Source organism: Dryas octopetala, chromosome 9 (assembly GCF_963921425.1).
Source record: "Dryas octopetala chromosome 9, drDryOcto1.1, whole genome shotgun sequence".
Classification (NCBI taxonomy): domain Eukaryota; kingdom Viridiplantae; phylum Streptophyta; class Magnoliopsida; order Rosales; family Rosaceae; genus Dryas; species Dryas octopetala.
In genome coordinates this window covers 10576686-10594480 of record NC_141374.1, presented here as the reverse complement: position 1 = coordinate 10594480, position 17795 = coordinate 10576686, and the positions used below count along the sequence as shown (strand labels likewise).

At 36.6% G+C, this 17795-nt stretch overlaps 1 protein-coding gene and 1 non-coding gene across 4 annotated transcripts; one reads left to right on the top strand and one right to left on the bottom strand.

The window, feature by feature from the left end:
* Nucleotides 1–376: 376 nt before the first annotated feature.
* TRNAG-UCC (transfer RNA glycine (anticodon UCC)) lies at nucleotides 377–448 on the top strand. The gene has a single exon. It is a non-coding gene; the product is annotated as a tRNA-Gly (tRNA).
* A 95-nt stretch (nucleotides 449–543) lies between these two features.
* PEPKR1 (phosphoenolpyruvate carboxylase-related kinase 1) lies at nucleotides 544–4126 on the bottom strand. Of its 3 annotated transcripts, none has more exons than XM_086257408.1 (5): nucleotides 3993–4126; nucleotides 2686–3440; nucleotides 2269–2568; nucleotides 1298–1717; nucleotides 544–1041 (listed from the first exon to the last, which is right to left on the bottom strand). In XM_086257408.1, exons 2-5 carry the CDS (start codon nucleotides 3272–3274, stop codon nucleotides 782–784), a joined length of 1569 nt encoding a protein of 522 aa, XP_086113534.1. In that variant the 5' UTR covers nucleotides 3275–3440; nucleotides 3993–4126; the 3' UTR covers nucleotides 544–781. The 3 variants fall into 3 exon arrangements, with proteins under 3 accessions (XP_086113534.1, XP_086113533.1, XP_086113536.1); XM_086257407.1 differs by having other exon boundaries at nucleotides 2686–3428; nucleotides 3993–4105; XM_086257410.1 differs by having other exon boundaries at nucleotides 2686–3425; nucleotides 3993–4062.
* Between the last annotated feature and the right edge of the window lie 13669 nt (nucleotides 4127–17795).

Here is a 17795-nt window from a genome sequence, read left to right as displayed (position 1 = left end):
AAAATCATGTTAGATATATATCTTAAAATTTGGAGAATCATGAAAAATTAATCTGAAAAAGAAGATTTCACAGGATATGTTTTCTTAGAACCATAAATGCAAACTTTTGGTTTTCTGAGAAATATATTAAGAAGTTAAAAGTTCAGAAAAAGAAACGGTTAAAATTATGAATTGATCTGCGGTGATATATTGCTTTTCTAATATTATAAAATTATCGGTGATAAAAAATTTAATACAAGTGAGTTTCAAATTTTTCAACTTTTATCAATTAAGAGCATTTAACAAATTGAAAGTAAAAATTTTCACTGAAATTGTCATATGATTTATACGTGCCCATTTGTGTTATCTATATTATTGGCGTCTGTTTTAACGTACAGCGTTTGTAGTCCAACGGTTAGGATAATTGCCTTCCAAGCAATAGACCCGGGTTCGACTCCCGGCAGACGCATAAATGTTTTTAGCTGCTTCATTTTTCACTTTGTTAATGAGCAAAGCATTATCATTCTATCATATGAATAATAATCAGAGTGAAATGTTGTTTTCCTCAGCTCACATTCGGATGTTAGAAGCAAATAATCCAAGGGACATAAGTCCTTAACACATGATACAATCAACAATTGTTTTTCATATTAGAAAAGCATCATCACCCTATAACACCCCAAAAATTCCGGGCAAACAAGCCTATACATACACCAGAGTTCAGCTCTTCAGACTGACCAAACCCACCATCAAGATTTCTGTATGTCTCAATTTACATTAGTCATATCAGTATACAGGTCTTCTAGCAGACAAGCGACAACCTAAGAGATGGGACTGTAGGGATATGTGTGCATGATGCCCAACGGATGATTGATTCGGTGACAATGAGATTTAGCTGATCAAGCTCACCAAGTCCAATTGTGTGATTCCTTCTGCTGTGGATTCCAGCAACCCTAGACGACCCATTTGTTCCCCTCCGAAATTCTTTGCGCTCTATTTCTCCACCTTCACGCTTAACAGGTGAGCAATCCGTCAGCACAAGTAGCTTCTGCACACTTGACTCTGCATTTCAGATAGAACCCCATTAAGGATTTTAGGACAGATATATAGTTGATTAGTCATTAGTAACGAAACAAAAAAGCAAATAGTAAGAGGACTTGAAATCCTGCTGTCCTCACATGTGGAGTACATGAAAGTTGATTTTTAGCTTTAGACGAGCAATACATATATAAAAATCATATATCTCAATAGCCTATTATTTTGCTTACTGTAGCCTGTCTCGAATAACTAAATGAACCAGGAAATAAGAAACACAAACCTCCATAAATTGCATCCAATGTCGACATGTTGGTTTTAAATCCCAATGATATATTTCCTTGATCTACTGCTGAACTTGGACTGAGGAAGGTAAAGCTTGGCATTGATGGAACTGGTGAAGAAAACTCCGCTGCAGTTGATTCATAGCAACTGCTAAAAGAAAAACCTCCAGGTGCAGGGGAAAGGATACCATTGTCAACTAGGAAAGCCGAGAAAGATGATTTGCATGTAAATGTGGGTGACTGCAACAGTTTCCCATCACCAACTGTGGGTGAGCCATAGCCGAAGCTAAAGTCCTGATTCCTGTCAATGGATGGCGTAGAGAAAGAACCTCCACCCACCTCCAGCTGTCTGCAAACTTGGTTTTCCTGGTTGTAAGTTTCTTGACTTGCATGTGCACAGTCTTCCATCCATGGATGAGCTGCAAAGGGGGTAAACATTATTGTGAACAGAACTTGGAATAAACTCCTGGAGCAAGGCTAGAGCAATTTTGAAAGACATTCGTGACAACTTTTCTTGGGCATTAACTTTACTGCCAATCATAATATAATATAACATATCATATAATAAATCAAGAATAATGAACTTGTAGATTGATGACTTGCAGGAAAACAGATTATAACAGTAAATATCCACTCCAAAAATTAAAAAATAAATACAGGAAGAATTTCAATGATAAGAAGTAGTGTGCAAAGGCCATTTCTGCGAAGGCCTTTAAGTGACAGGTTTAATGGCATAACCTAAAGTGTCTGGTTAAAACATATTTAAACAACTATGAATGTCAAATACAAAGTTCTTGCGTTGCTACTGTCCAAAAAATCATCAATTATATTTTCAGTTATTATAAAAGAATATCTTATCTTATCTTATTCTTAACCACCAAGTTTGCTTCTGAATCCAGAGAACAGATATAGAGTCTTCTAGTGATTAGTGCAGTAGACTAAAGAAATTAACAAAGACATAATGATGTACCTAGAACCTGTGCTGCTGTGAGCCTCCTGGAAGGATCAACGCAAAGCATGTCAGCAATCAACTCCTTGGCGGATGCAGATATGTGGCCCCAAGGATCAGGAGGAAACCATAGATCTGCAGCCCTAACAGCATCAAAAATTCTTGACTTAGTCTTCCCCCAGAAAGGGGGCACCCCACTAAGAAGAATGTATAGAATAACTCCAGCACTCCATACATCAGCAGCCTGGTTATAACCTCCTGTTGTAAGTACCTCAGGAGCTATGTAAAATGGACTTCCAACAGTCCCCTGCAACTTCTGCCCTGTTGATACAAAACTCAAGTTATAAAATGCAATAAATATGTAGCCTTGTAGAAAGGTCTAAATTTTAAGATGTAAGCTAAAGGAAGGGGGTAAGAAGATGAGATAGAAAAGTTCACCAGGTTTGATGTAGGTTGCAAGACCAAAGTCTGCCAACTTAATTGGTGAGGATGAAGATGTTGTGGCCAAGAGAATGTTTTCCGGCTTCAAATCTCTATGAACAACACCATTTTCGTGACAATACTTAACAACTTGCATGAGATGCCTAAAGAGAACCTGAGCATCAGTTTCTGAGAATCTCCCCTGCTTCTCAAGCTGGTGAAAAAGCTCCCCTCCAGCACATAATTCCATCAACAAATGCACATAATGTTCCTCCTCATAAACTTCCTTGAGATTTACAACATTCGGATGGCCAGAAAGCCTAGACATTATTTCAATCTCAAGCTTGATGCTGCGTGCACCATCCTGCGTGATCAATCTATCTTTGGTAATAGACTTGCAAGCCAACACCTCACCAGTAAGCTTATCCGAGCATGCCCTAATGACACCAAACTGCCCCCATCCCAATTGCTCACCCAAAATATACCGATCTTTCAAATCCGCCACTTTGGTTGCTTCCAGAATTGAACCAAAAAGGCTGGCCTTTCTATAACAATTGCAGAATTGGGTTTGAGGCTGGCAAGTATCGTTGTTGTTGACTATGCCCATACCAGGTAACACAACAGAAGCCTTCACTCTCAATGTCGCAATTCAGCATATTAATTGCTGAACAAAACACATGCTCAAAATCAATATCCAACAGGAGCTTCCCACATCATGGTGGATAATATGGTAGCAGAACACAAACCACACCAGTCACCTACTGCATAACAAACTGTCAAAATTTCAGATAACTTGCTTAAACCCATCTCTGGTTATGGACTTTTAATTTTATATGATTTTTCTTTCTTTTGGGTGTTGAACATTACATTATTAAAACAAGCCCATCTCTCAAATTTGGCAAATAGATCCAATTTACAGTTCAAACAGGCATAAGCTCACCCACCATGACACCATCTTATATGTTTCAAACTTTCAACCCCAAAGTCAAACCTGAACCTTTCGAAACCAACTAACCAAGCATGATATTTGGTTGAGCAAGATTGAAAACCCAAAGAAACAGAAAAGAAAGGAAAACAAAACCGGATATATAAGCATATATCCCATAACACAAAGAACACAAATTTTGCAAAACTACAGCAAACCAATACCAGGACAACCATGCAAACTCAAGCTTTTCTGAACCACTGGTAAAGAAAAGAACTCACATTTTGCAGCCATTGAGAGATTGAGAGATAGAGAGAGAGAGAGAGAGAGAGAGAGAGAGAGAGAGAGAGAGAGAGAGGAGAGAGGGAGAAAGGGAGAGAGAGAGAAGAGAGAGAGTAACCTGGTTGGAGAGCCATTGTAGAACAGGTCCGTTACAAACTTACAGCAAAGCCTCCGAAGTCCAAAGTTCCAAAGTTCCAAACCAGTTATCGGTTTCTCACTTGTTTCAAATGCTGAACTTTTTTTTATCTGTCTAACCGGAAACCGGCAAAACCTGTTTTCATTTCAATAAAGTGCATCACTTTCTTATAGCAAACGAATCTAAGCTACCACAATAATGACTTAATGAGCCAATTAAAGTTACACCAACGCACATGCATCTGACACGTGTCCCCTGAAATCCAATTTGGTAATTTGCTCACATTTTTCCAAATTTTAGTTAATAAATATGCGGGGGTGTCCCATAAATTAACCAGTTCATATTTGGTACATATATAAATAAATGAAATATAGGTATATTATTAGTTGGTATCCAAGATTTGAAAATGTTTGAAATCATCGAATCAAAAGGAATAAATAATGCTTGAAGATGACGCGTGTCATAAAACGAAAGGCTCTACGTCAAGTTTGAGAATTGTTAATAACCCTCAAAAAAAGAATTTGTTAAACTAGCAATCGCAAAGATTCGGGAGTTTTAATTTTATTCCTCTAATAATTGTAGTACTAAGTACGCTTTTGCTAATCATTCGTTACTCTGAAAACACCAAGTTTCTGTTTGAAAAAGACACGTGTCAAAAAATAAAGAGTTCTATTTTGTAGTTGAGAATTATAAATAACTCTAAAAAAATCTATTGAACGAATAACCATAAAGATCTTGGAGTTTTAGTATTCTTCTTCTAATAATTGGAGTACTAATTATGTTCTCACTCATAATTCTTTACTCTGACATCACCTAGGATTTCTCTAAAATTGAATTGTTGTATATGGATTTAAAAGATTTTCAATATGTACGTATCTTTTATAAGTTTCAAATATTTTGGTGTTTGAAACATTGCTCAAAGTTTATATGATGAAACAATATTCTTGACTAGGCTATGGTTGTGATAAATGCTAGAGAGATTTTTTGAGTTTTTAATTTGAAATAATTAATTTTATTATTTTAATATTTATTTACATATATGCCCCTACACCGGCATGTGCCAGTTGATACACCTTCACGCACCTCCTTGTGGGAGAGAGCATTTGCTCTCTATTTCTTAAATCCAAGGAAGCTTCTTTGAATAATATTTAATTTTGATTGTGGAATTGGAATATTTTAGTGGAGGGGGGAGTATAAATGTATAATGGACCATGGGGTAAGCTATTAAGCTATAATTAAGATGGATCACCCAGGGGGGACCCACAAGGATCCAATGGCCAGGTGGGTATAATCATGTTAGTATCGGTCTAGCATTTGGTGACAGTGAGACCACATATCTAATGTGGCGTGGTGGGGATTTGCCTTTAAATGGATGAGTGTAACAAATCCGAGTTAATTTGAGGTAAGTGGGGAGGGAAGGGAATTTATGTTGGTAGGAGAAGAATGAAGAATCCTAGCTGTGAATTAGCTGTTCAATTGCGAACAATAATGCTAGGTTTACTAGATAATTTTCTACCAAATTTACTCATGGCCAGTGAAAATGCACATGTCAACATCTTATTTGTTAGAGCAACCCACATGTGGGTTGAACTAGCATTGCCTGAAGGCCCTAAAGTGCTCATGGCTCCCAAATCTTACAAAGTTTTGTTAGGGTCATCAAGTAATGTAAAAAAAAAAAACTTTTTTTTTAAAGCCCATGATTGGTCGTTCCACCTGCAAAAATACAGTGACAGGTCGATCCACTTTAATGAGCCGAGCGCTCGGCACTATTCATCAAGTGTTCGGCAATTGTCATTGTTAGACAATCGTTGTGCGACAGTAACTATTTGAATTGTATAAAAGAACCGTGTTATATTGTTACTAATTACTACTGTGTGACAGTAATTATTTGAATTCTATAATTGTCATTGTGCGACGGTAATTTTTTAAGTTAAAAAAAAAATCACCAAGCGTTCGGCACCAAAAACACATAAGCAAATATAACGTAGGCTTTATTTGTACAAAGTTGACTTATTTATCATTGTAACTTTTTAAGTGGATTTGTTTATCATTAAAGATCGTAAAATAAACTTTAGGATAATTTACTTAAATAAAAATAAAAATTAAAGTTTTAATCAAAAAAATAAGAATAGCCTAATTTAAAGAGATTCACCTATCACTAAATCTATAATTAACTATTCATTCGCGTAAGTGTACATGGAAAGTTGAGGACCCAATTTTTATAGTTTGTCTCGGACCTCCAAAATCCCATGACCGGCCTTGATGCAACCAACTTTTTTCTTTGTTTTTTTTTAAAAGAGAACTGAGAAAATTTATTCAAATCAAGAAAACTCAAACAATAATGTCAAAATTCGTAAAATCTATCAATCACTCAAAGTCCAAATTTGAGTACATGAAACACTGTCATTATTTAACATAAAGATTTTGGGAGTGTAGTAAAACTGGATGAATAATTTATAGTGGAGTACAACTATACTCACCAAATTTGTTCACTAGATTTTTTTTTTCTTCCATTGAAAAAAAAAGAGGCTTATTTATTTTTTCAATTTAATAGGGGTAAAGAGGTGTAAAACGGATCATTATTTCTCTTTAATGTTGCTTTAAGACTGAGTTGTGAACTGGATCCAATGGCTTACATTACATTCTGCATTTAATCCGTTAATTAAGTCTCGAGAAAAATTGTAAGTATTTATGTGCAACTGGGCATTAGCTATATGCCTCTGCCAACAACCCCTTTCTGCCGTAAGTTTCAAAGCTCGAGAAACCTACCCCTATCATTAAACTGATATAATTATATAATAAGGTGTATGTCCAAGTATATAATAAAAGTGATACAAAAGAAATTGAGATCTTTATTTGAATTTTTTAATAACAGAGATTGGTCACATTATACTAGCCAAACCTAAGTTCCTAACATCAGAAAGTGTCATTAGTTCCCTTATTTCTTTCGGACTGTTAAGGGCTAGCTAATCAGCACCATCTTTTTCAGAAAACAGATGTTGAAGTGGCAACCAGCAAAGCTACAATCCCAACACTAGTTGAGGCCGATTCACTTTTAGTGAGAGAGAGAGAGAGAGAGAGAGAGAGAGAGAGAGAAAAATAGAGGAAAAAGAGACATAGGGAAAGAAGAATAGAGAGGGAAAAAGGTGTGGGTTCTTCATATATATATATATATATAAACCGGCTGAAATGAGAAACTTAATATAAGGGATAAGTGATGAAAAACAAATTTAATTGTTGGATTTAACATGATTGTAAAATCACTAATTTTTTGAAGTAAATTCAACCTTAAATGTGTCGTCCTTCAGTTATCTCTCATATTAAGTTCCTCATATAAGTCGGCTTGTATATACCCCTTATGTTAAGAAACACTTCAAATAATTTTATTTAAGGGATCTACGATCATAACTGTAACGACTCGATTCAAATTTCTTTGAAAATTTAAAAATTTTTATATAATTTTGTTCATTTAAGAAATTTTATAAGGAAATAAAATTTGAAAGACCTTGGAAGAATTTTTACTAAATTACTTTAGAAAATGTTTTGAGAATTTATTTAGTGTTTTCACTAAAATTGATTTAATGTTGTTCAAAGCTTACCTGTTAAAGGTGTTATGTTTTTAAATTGTGAGACCCTGTATTTTTTCTCAAAGATTTATTTAAATATTTTGATAATTTAATTTGATCATTTTGGAAAATTATTTGGAAAATAAAGAGGTTGTGATTTAATTTTAATTTTTTAATTTCTTTGACCCAAAAGTTGACTTTTAAAGTTAGTAGACTTTTGATTTTGACTTTAGGCACGTTGAATAGGTCTCGAGTTCGTAGATAAGTAGCATGCGTCGATCCAAGATACGGTTTGAGAGATACGAGCTCTTAAAGTGAGGGCAATTTTGTAAATTTACAGAAAAAGGTTTTAAAAACCAAAAATCAGTCTCTCTCTATGATTATTTATTTTTCTCTTTCTTCCCCCCGACTACACTCTCTCTCTCTTGAATCTTCATCCCCGCGCACACGCCCCCTCCCAGCCATCATCGTCTGCCAGCCACCGATGATCTCAACCTCCGGCGAGCACCCCGACGCCGACCACCCTCCCCCCGAGTTCACTCATTCACACACTCTCTTTCTCTCTTTTTCTCCAACACTCTCTCCTCTCTATTCCCCTTTGTGCGCGCAACACCACCACCGGAGGACAGCCTCCGGCCACTGTCCCAGCGGCACGAGGCCACCAGCGTGACCACTATGGGTCGGCCATCCTCCCTCGAGCTCCCCTCCACCGACCGGTGCCCCTTCGAGCAGAAAACAGTCGGAGAAAACTCCCCCAGCTGCCGGCTTCTCTTGTCGATTCCGGCCACCTTCAAGCTCCGATCAAGAAATTGGTAGTAACGGTGGTGGAGGTCGAACAAATCACGTCGAGGAATTTACGTCCATTCCTTCATTCGGACCCTGTAGGCGCCATTTATATTTTGAAAAATTTCTTTCACTTTAATGTAGAATTCTTTGTAACAAAAGTAATGGCTTTGATAACTATACTTAAATTATAAGTTATTTTATATTTGTTGGGTCTGAGACCCCTTCTTGGTTGTGGTAAAGGCGGTTGTTGGTTTTAGAAGTGTCTTACATGTTTATAAATTTTGGGTTAGTCCATTTTCAGGGGAGGTTCTGCCAAATTTTCGGTAGGATTTTCCTTGATTTTGGATTCCCACGGGATCTCTCCGAGAATCATGGTGGAATCCGGGGGCGATCCTGTCAATAATCGTTTATTTTTATATCTTTATTCAAAGGTCATTTATATAAAAAATTAGACAAATCGAAAAATATTTCTAATTTTGTTTGAATAATTAGGATAAAAAATATTTTCAATAAACACTTAAAATTGTGACATTTAATCATACTGTTAAATGATTTTCGATTGATCTAATTTTTTGTATAAATAATCCTTTAATGAAGGTTGTGTTGGAAATATAGCATGAGAATGATCATAATATCATACATTATAGAACGCAGCGGAAAGTAACAATTAAAATTTTTCTTATCAAACTCATAACATAAGATACGATCACATGCAAATATGAAATTCAAAACATGTACAATAATAAAGTCATACATTCTTTTGTTCATCAATGGAGCTATGCTTATCAACGCGTGCGCCCCTCACCGACATAATTATGGCTAGCTTCAAACGCGGACCCATAAGTTGTCGGCGTTGACAGGTTGGATAGGTGGAGGGTATTAGTTGGCTGGATAAAAAGGAAGGCTTCAGACGTAGGACCCACAAGTTGGGATCCTCACTACGACTCCATATCCGATGTTGAAGATAGAGTCATTTGCAAATGAGAAAAGACTTACCTGCAACGCAGGTATGCCACTTGCTATCCCTTTCTCCCTCTCTCTCTCTCTCTATCTCTTTCATTCTCTTTTTCTCACTCTCTTTCTCTTTTTTTGTCTCTCTAATTGGAATAACACATGTCCCTATAACAAGGACATGTAAGTTATTCTCTTTGCAAATACATAAAGGTAGGCCCTCTCGATCAACCATGCAAATAATGCAAAGTTTAAAAACAATTTCAGAATTAGGAAGATAGTAATTGCATATCCATTTGTCTAGGACACCCTGATTGACCCACAACTCATAAAAACAACTAACTGATTGATGTGGATGATTTCCATCAACAAATCTCACCGTTAAAATGTCATTGTTGTTGTTGTTAGACCAATGTTGTTTCATTTATATTGTTGTCATTTAGCTTTATGTGTCATGTTATTGTACTTTCCATGACTTATATTTTGTGAAATTTACCCTTTTTATATATTTCAAAACATTGCAAAATACAAAACAAGTGAAAACAAAATTAATAAAATGGAGACTTAGAGTTTAGTCCATTTTATAAGTCTTTCTTAGACTAAGACCGGTAGTGATTTATGGTTTTTAATTAAGTCATTTTATTTTTCTTTTTTATCGGCTTTATGTTAGGTTTTAACTCCGAGATTTTGGGCGAAGCCTCTACAAAGCCTAAAACCTAACATGCAGCCTCTACAAAGCTCACTCTACACCCTAGGAGGGGAAATACCCTTCAAATTGGGGAATGACTTTATTATGAATTAAAAGGACTTTATTATAAATTAAAAGGATTTTCTTATAAATTTTAAAACACCTCCGGTCTCCATCTAAAAACTATTTTTCTAAAGGACCTAAGTCTAATTAGCTCTTAATAAAATGAGGGGAAGTAAAGAGTTCTTTAATTTATGTATTAAAATAAAACTATTGAAGTATTTAATATTAATCTCCTTTTAAAGATCTAATTTAAATATTTATAATGGTTTACATTTTCACGAATAAGAGGATTTATTAAACATCAACGTTTAATATGATAGTACATTATACTGCAGAATTGAACACATACATTATACTATTTGGTAGTACTTTTTTAATACAACTCAAAAGTTAAAGGTACAAGTTTTGAATACAACTCAAAAGTAGTACTTTTTGGTAAGAACTCAAAAGTAGTACTTGGATTACACTTTATACTATTTTAATATTAAAGTTGCACTTTAATCGCAACTCCCATTTGAGTTGCTCTTTTTTTTTGGGTCAGACACTCAGACGCCAATATAATAATAACCTTGCTCATATAAGGTAACTTAAGTAAGTACGTAATAATTGCCCAAAAAAAAAAAAACAGTAAGTACGTAATAACTAATAAGTTTGGATTTCTTTTTTCTTTTCTTGTTTTTGTCAGAAACACAAGGGAAGTGTGTTACTTATTGGTGTGGTGTAACCGTGTAACCGTATAACGTATACGTAAGCTGTGTACTCGTGTCTTCTTTCCTGCATGCCATGTCTAACATCTTGACGTCTCCCATGTTGCAGCAGACCAAACCGAGAATAAAGGAGTTCTGTTTTGAATGAGTCTGTGTTTGTTTCAAGTAGTTCAATAAGGACCGAGTCTTAAGGTCAAGTAGTGGTTGTTTAGTTGTCCTGTTTTTAAGCATTTTATTTAGACATTACGTGCTCTGTAAAAGGCTATATAAGCCATCAATGGTTCTGCAATAATTAATCAGAGTTTCCAAAATCCAAATTATCTGAGTTCCAAATTACAAATTGGTATCAGAGCTCGAGTTTTGGATATTGTGAGAAAAGAAGCCGCAGCTTCAAACACGAGAGTAAGGAGAGATGGGAGATGATGATAAGATGAAGCTACCTCAATTCGATGGGCATTGGGATCACTGGAGTGAAGTCATGGAGAATTTCTTCCGAGCCAGAGGACTGTGGAGAATGATCGAGACCGGTTTCGAGGAACCACCGGTCACAACGGTGTTGACACAAGAGCAGAGGCAGCAACTTGACGATGCCAAAACCAACGATCACAAGGTCAAACACTATCTCTATCAATCAATCAATAGAGAGACGTTTGAGCAGATTTTGGACCGGAGATCATCTAAAATCATATGGGAGTCGATGAAGAGGAAGTTTGGAGGAAACGATCGAGTAAAGAAATCGTTGCTGCAGAAACTCAGAAGAGATTTCGAAGTACTAGAGATGAAAGAATCTGAAAACATTGAAGATTATTTCAAACGAGTGCTAGCCATCACAAATCAGATGAGAAGCAATGGAGAAGTGATGACTGACACGAAGGTGGTGGAGAAAATTCTCAGAACTTTGACAGAAAGGTTCATGTATGTGGTGGTGTCGATAGAGGAATCAAAAGACATTGAGAGTATTTCTCTGGATGAACTACAAAGCTCATTGTCTGTTCATGAACAGAAATTCAAGAAACCAGAAAGGGTAGACGAACAAGTTCTGAAAGTAACAACCGGAAGAGGATCGGGAACCAGAGGGAGAGGTTCTAATGGAAGAGGAAGAGGACGTGGTCGGGGCAGGACATCGTTCGACAAAAGCACAGTAGAATGCTACAAGTGCCATCAACTTGGTCACTTTCAAAACGAATGCCCAAAGTGGGAAGAAGAAGCGAATTATGCCGATTTCGATGAAAAAGAAGAGATGCTGTTGATGGCTTACATCGAAGACGAAGAGGATGAAGAGACTGCAGAACTGTTGATGATGACATACTCGGATAACCAAGAAATCATGAGAAGGAAAGCTTGGTTTCTCGATTCAGGTTGCTCAAATCACATGAGCGGAGATCGCAACTTGTTCTCAACGATGGATTCGAGTTTCAAACATTCTGTCAAGCTGGGAAATAACAAAAAAATGGAAGTCATTGGAAAAGGGAACGTGAAGCTGATCCTAAATGATGCACCATACGTGATCAGTGATGTCTACTACGTACCGGAACTCAGAAACAATCTCTTGAGTCTCGGACAACTCCAAGAGAAGAAGCTGTCAATTCTGATACAAAAAGGAACCTGCAAAATTTACCATGACGAGAAGGGTTTACTAGCAGAGAGTAAGATGAGCACAAATCGAATGTTCATACTATTTGATGAAACCAGAAAAGAAGCAAGACCACAACAGCAGTGCCTGCAGACAATTTCAGAAAACATGACAAGGTTGTGGCATGAACGGTATGGACATCTCAGTCACAGCGGCATGAGAGCATTGCAGAGCAAAGGCATGGTTCGTGGTCTTCCCAAATTCGACACACAACAGTTCACATGTTCAGATTGTCTAGTGGGAAAGCAAGCGAGGAAACCCATTCCCAAGAAAAGCAAGTGGAGAGCTAAAGAGACTCTAGAGTTGATACACTCTGATATCTGTGGTCCGATCAGTCCCACATCCACCAGTGGAAAGAGGTACATTCTGTGTTTTATAGACGATTATAGCAGGAAAGCTTGGGTGTATTTGCTGAAGGAGAAGTCAGAAGCTTTCAGCAACTTCAAGATATTTAAAACGATGGTGGAAATTGAATCGGGAAAGAGCATCAAAGGGCTGAGAACCGATCGAGGAGGAGAGTTTACCTCTCATGAGTTCTTGAATTACTGCAAAGAACATGGGATACGGAGACAACTGACCACTGCTTACACACCGCAGCAAAACGGCGTTGCAGAGAGAAAGAATCGTACAGTTATGAACATGGTCAGGTCCATGCTTTCAGCAAGGAAGATGCCAAAGATTTTCTGGCCAGAAGCAGTAATCTGGACATTCTATATTCTTAATAGATGTCCCACACTTGCTGTAAAAGACATCACACCGCAAGAGGCATGGAATGGAATCAAACCAACTGTAGAACACTTTCGAGTGTGGGGAAGTCTCGCACACGCTCACATCTCCGACGAGAAACGAGGGAAGCTCGACGACAAAAGTGCAGCATGTGTATTCCTTGGTTTTTCAGAGAAATCCAAAGGGTACAAACTGTACAACCCAAAGACGAAGAAGTTACTGATAAGCAGAGATGTGGTGTTCGAGGAAACAAAAGGATGGAACTGGGAAGAAGATCAAAATCATCACACAGATTCTGTTTTGAGTTGGAACGATGATGATGGAACATGGGAGGAAAGTGACGATGAGCATGATACCGGAGAAGATTCACGTGATGAATCAGAGGAATCGGTTGAAGTCGAAGAAGAAGCTCCAAACGAGCAAATCGTAGAAGTCAGAGAGGGACAAAGAACAAGAAGTGTACCACAATATCTCAGTGACTATGTCACCGGAGATGATATTGATGAAGAAGACGAATTAAACATGGTGGAAATCAATTCCTTTGATCCAGCAACTTTCGAAGAAGCAGAAAAAGTTTCGAAGTGGAGAGAAGCCATGAACAAGGAGATAGAATCCATTGAGAAGAATCAAACATGGAAACTCACAGACTTGCCAATTGGAGCAAAGTGCATCGGAGTGAAATGGATCTATAAGACAAAGTTCAACGAGCAAGGAGATATAAACAAATATAAGGCGAGATTGGTGGCGAAAGGATACTCTCAAGAACATGGAATCGATTACACAGAGGTGTATGCTCCTGTCGCTCGAATGGATACCATTAGAACCATCATCGCTACAGCAGCTCGAGAAGGTTGGGACATCTATCAGCTAGATGTAAAATCTGCTTTTCTTCATGGAGTTCTTGAAGAAGATGTATACATTCAGCAACCTAAAGGGTACGTGGCAGAAGGATATGAAGACAAAGTCTACAAACTCCACAAGGCTTTGTATGGTTTAAAACAAGCTCCAAGGGCCTGGTACAGTCGAATCGAAGATTATTTCATCAGGGAGGGTTTTATGAAATCTCCAAACGAAGAAACCTTGTTTCTTAAAAGCAACAAACAAGGCAAGTTTCTGTTTGTTAGTGTTTATGTGGATGACCTGATTTACACAGGAAATGATGTCTCAATGATGAAAGAATTCAAGTTATCGATGCAAAGGGAGTTCGACATGACCGATCTCGGGAAAATGAGGTATTTTCTGGGAATTGAAGTGTTGCAGACACCGGAGGGAATTCACATATCCCAATCGAAGTATGCCTTAGAAGTTCTGAAGCGATTCGAGATGGAAAATTGCAACTCAGTGCGCAATCCGATGGTCCCTGGGTGCAAACTCGATTTGGATGAAAAGGGAGAGCTAGTCGATGAAACTTTCTACAAGAAGATAATTGGAAGTCTCATGTATATCACCAACACTCGACCTGATCTACAGTTTTCTGTAAGTCTTCTAAGCCGCTACATGTCAAAGCCAACGAAATTACATTCACAAGCAGCTAAGAGAGTCCTAAGGTATCTTAAGGGGACTATGGATTATGGTATTTGGTATAAGAGAGGAGGAATCGGAGGGTTGACTGTTTACACTGACAGTGACTTTGCGGGAGATATCGATAGCCGGAAGAGTACCACAGGTTATGCTTTTCTCTTAGATGATGCAGCTGTTGCTTGGTGTTCCAAGAAACAACCAATCGTTACTCTTTCTACAACCGAAGCGGAGTATGTCGCTGCATCTGTCTGTGCTTGTCAAGCTGTTTGGTTTAAAAGGATCTTGGAAGAGCTGAAGTATGACGTGAGTGGTAGTATTGTCATTCTATGTGACAACACTTCAACAATTAAGCTCTCTAAAAATCCGGTTTTTCATGGGAGGTGCAAGCATATTGGTGTTCGTTTCTATTTCCTTCGAGATTTGGTCAAAGATGGAGTGATTTGTCTTGAACATTGTGAATCAAAGGAACAAGTAGCCGACATTCTTACCAAACCGTTGAAGCTAGAAGTGTTCGAAGATCTGAGGAGCAAGCTTGGAGTTTGTTCTGCTGGAGATAAGCTAAGCTTGTTGCTCCAAGCTTAGTTTAAGGAGGGTTTGTTGCAGCAGACCAAACCGAGAATAAAGGAGTTCTGTTTTGAATGAGTCTGTGTTTGTTTCAAGTAGTTCAATAAGGACCGAGTCTTAAGGTCAAGTAGTGGTTGTTTAGTTGTCCTGTTTTTAAGCATTTTATTTAGACATTACGTGCTCTGTAAAAGGCTATATAAGCCATCAATGGTTCTGCAATAATTAATCAGAGTTTCCAAAATCCAAATTATCTGAGTTCCAAATTACATCCCATGTTTACACAAACATTAACATCTACACTAGATCTCCTAGGTTAGGTCCTACTTAATCTCCAACTTTATAATACATTTTAGGTCATTAATTGTGCAATATAAAATTTATTTGTGCCAAAAAAAATAGAAACAAAAAATGTAAAACTCGGCCTCGTGGGAAAAGAAACAAAAGTTTTGAACAGTCTTTGATGAAAATAAAATTCCAAATAAGAATATAAGATGCATAGTGAAATGAATATTCATGAAAAATAATCCAACAAATAGTTTGTGCTAAAGAAACAACAATCATCGATCAATTTAGCTTTGGATTTGTTTTTTTTTTCTCCTTTTTTTCTCATTTTCTAGTCAAATCGAACGTTTACAAAATTTGGGCATGCAAAGGCTAGACAGAAAAGCTTTATCAGTTATTGGTGAGAAAGCTCATCTCCTCGGTCAATTAAAGAGGGCTAACCGCCTACCTGAGACCTCAGGATTCCTTCCATGTCTTGACTCACTGCATGACTGCCACGTGGATAACCTTTTTATATTCCCCATTTTCCGTTTCAACTTTTTCTGAAGGGTCATAAACTCATAAGTCATAAGACTCATAACTCATTATAGAACCTTTGTCACTTTTCCCACTCCACCTAATCCTGTATAAATATAAATATAAATTTAAATATAAATTTTATATTTTCAATATAATGTTTGCTCTTTGTCATCATAAAAAATATAAATATAAATATCCTCAAAATATTTTTATGAACATTTATTTCAGTTTTTTTATAATTTAAATTTAATGTTTACAATATTGTCCTCTGAGTCTGAGTATCTGATCGACAAATTTGTTTTAATTTATGAATTTTTAGATTCTCTATTATAAAAAAGAAAAGATAAAAAAGTATCTAAAAAGTTATAGACTTGTAGTAAAGTAAAGGAATATAGATTCTCTGTTTTGGTCCACATATAAAATTCACAGAGATTACAGCTGGTATTAGCAAAAAGAGCGTGTGCGAGTAGCAATATCGACGTGAATGTGGGTCCCACATAGGAAAAAAAAATGTGAATGTGGGTCCCTTCCGTTTCAGAGCTAAACTCCCTGGGCCCACTTCGCGTTTAGCCAATCACTGCTAAATCAATGTGTTCACTGTTCAGGAACCCGACATACTTTGACGTCTTTGCCCTTTGACTGTTTTTTAAACCCCGTGTGGCTTACTGACCAAATCAATGATGGTAAAATATTGCAAATAACAAGACTAGATACTCACTCACCAAGTCAATGACGTATTTGCCCTTTCTTCTCTTCTTGTGTAGCAAATAACAATAATACAGAAAATAGCATAATGATAATATATTATTATTTTATATAGATATAATTATTATTACAAAAATCATATTAAAAATCTAGAACATAGGGTGTTTAGAGCAATGCTAATTATGCAGAATTGCAAAGAAGGCATAAAAGAATAAATTGGCAGTTCCGGGAGGTGGTTGTTGACATCGATCATTGTGACGAGCAAACAACTATCATGGCTTACCGCAATACTCTGTTGAGGAACTCTAAGCTCTATGAGTTTGTGGTAAAAAGCGCTCTAGACAATTTTGAGGAGCTAATTCAGAAGACAGAAAAATACACCAGCTTGGAAGAATAAAAGAAGAGCACGTACATATTATTAACTATTCTCTTATATAGTTCAATTTATTCAATACTTCAATTCTAATAAAAAATTAATATGGTCTAATATTATGTGGCAGGTTTCACTTGTTTTGTACTACAGACGATGTGTGTATATGCATTTCCTAAATAGTTAGGTTCTATTTATGTTTTATTATAAGAGATCGGATTAGAAAATATAGTACAAATAATTTCTATATTTAACTATAAACGAAAATTCAATTGTTTAATAAGATTTGATATATTAGCAACAAGGATAAAACTTTGATGTATTCATGGTGCCACATAAAATATCAGTTAGGATTGCAGTTTTAGTTTTAGATGGTAACCCTTCTTGCATAATAATTGTGGTAAGTGAGTTGTTGTTGCCTTTTCGTCTCTAATTAGGACAACACTTTTGCCAAAATTAAATACTCTATAATTGTCAACTCCAGCTAATAGCTGAAAAATAACCTATAATACTATACTAGCTTGAAAATAAAAGTGTTTTTAAATTTCCTCAAATGGTCCAACCTAACAAGGAATGAAATTTAGTTAATGAACCCTAATTCCAGATAAGCATATCTGTCCATTTGTGCAAGTGGTACTAGTGTTGCTATACCTGCCTTGCTCACAAACTGTTTATTATTAAAATATATTGTTTTTAAGTTTTTA

Bases quoted from the DNA above. Each gene is read 5' to 3' on its own strand.
- PEPKR1 (XM_086257408.1), bottom strand. From the start codon at position 3,274: ATGGGCATAGTCAACAACAACGATACTTGCCAGCCTCAAACCCAATTC. The intron at 2,569-2,685 runs GTGAACTTTTCT...TTGTATCAACAG, and splicing joins TGCAACCTACATCAAACCTG to GGCAGAAGTTGCAGGGGACT. The intron at 1,718-2,268 runs GTACATCATTAT...CCCCCTTTGCAG, and splicing joins CACAGCAGCACAGGTTCTAG to CTCATCCATGGATGGAAGAC.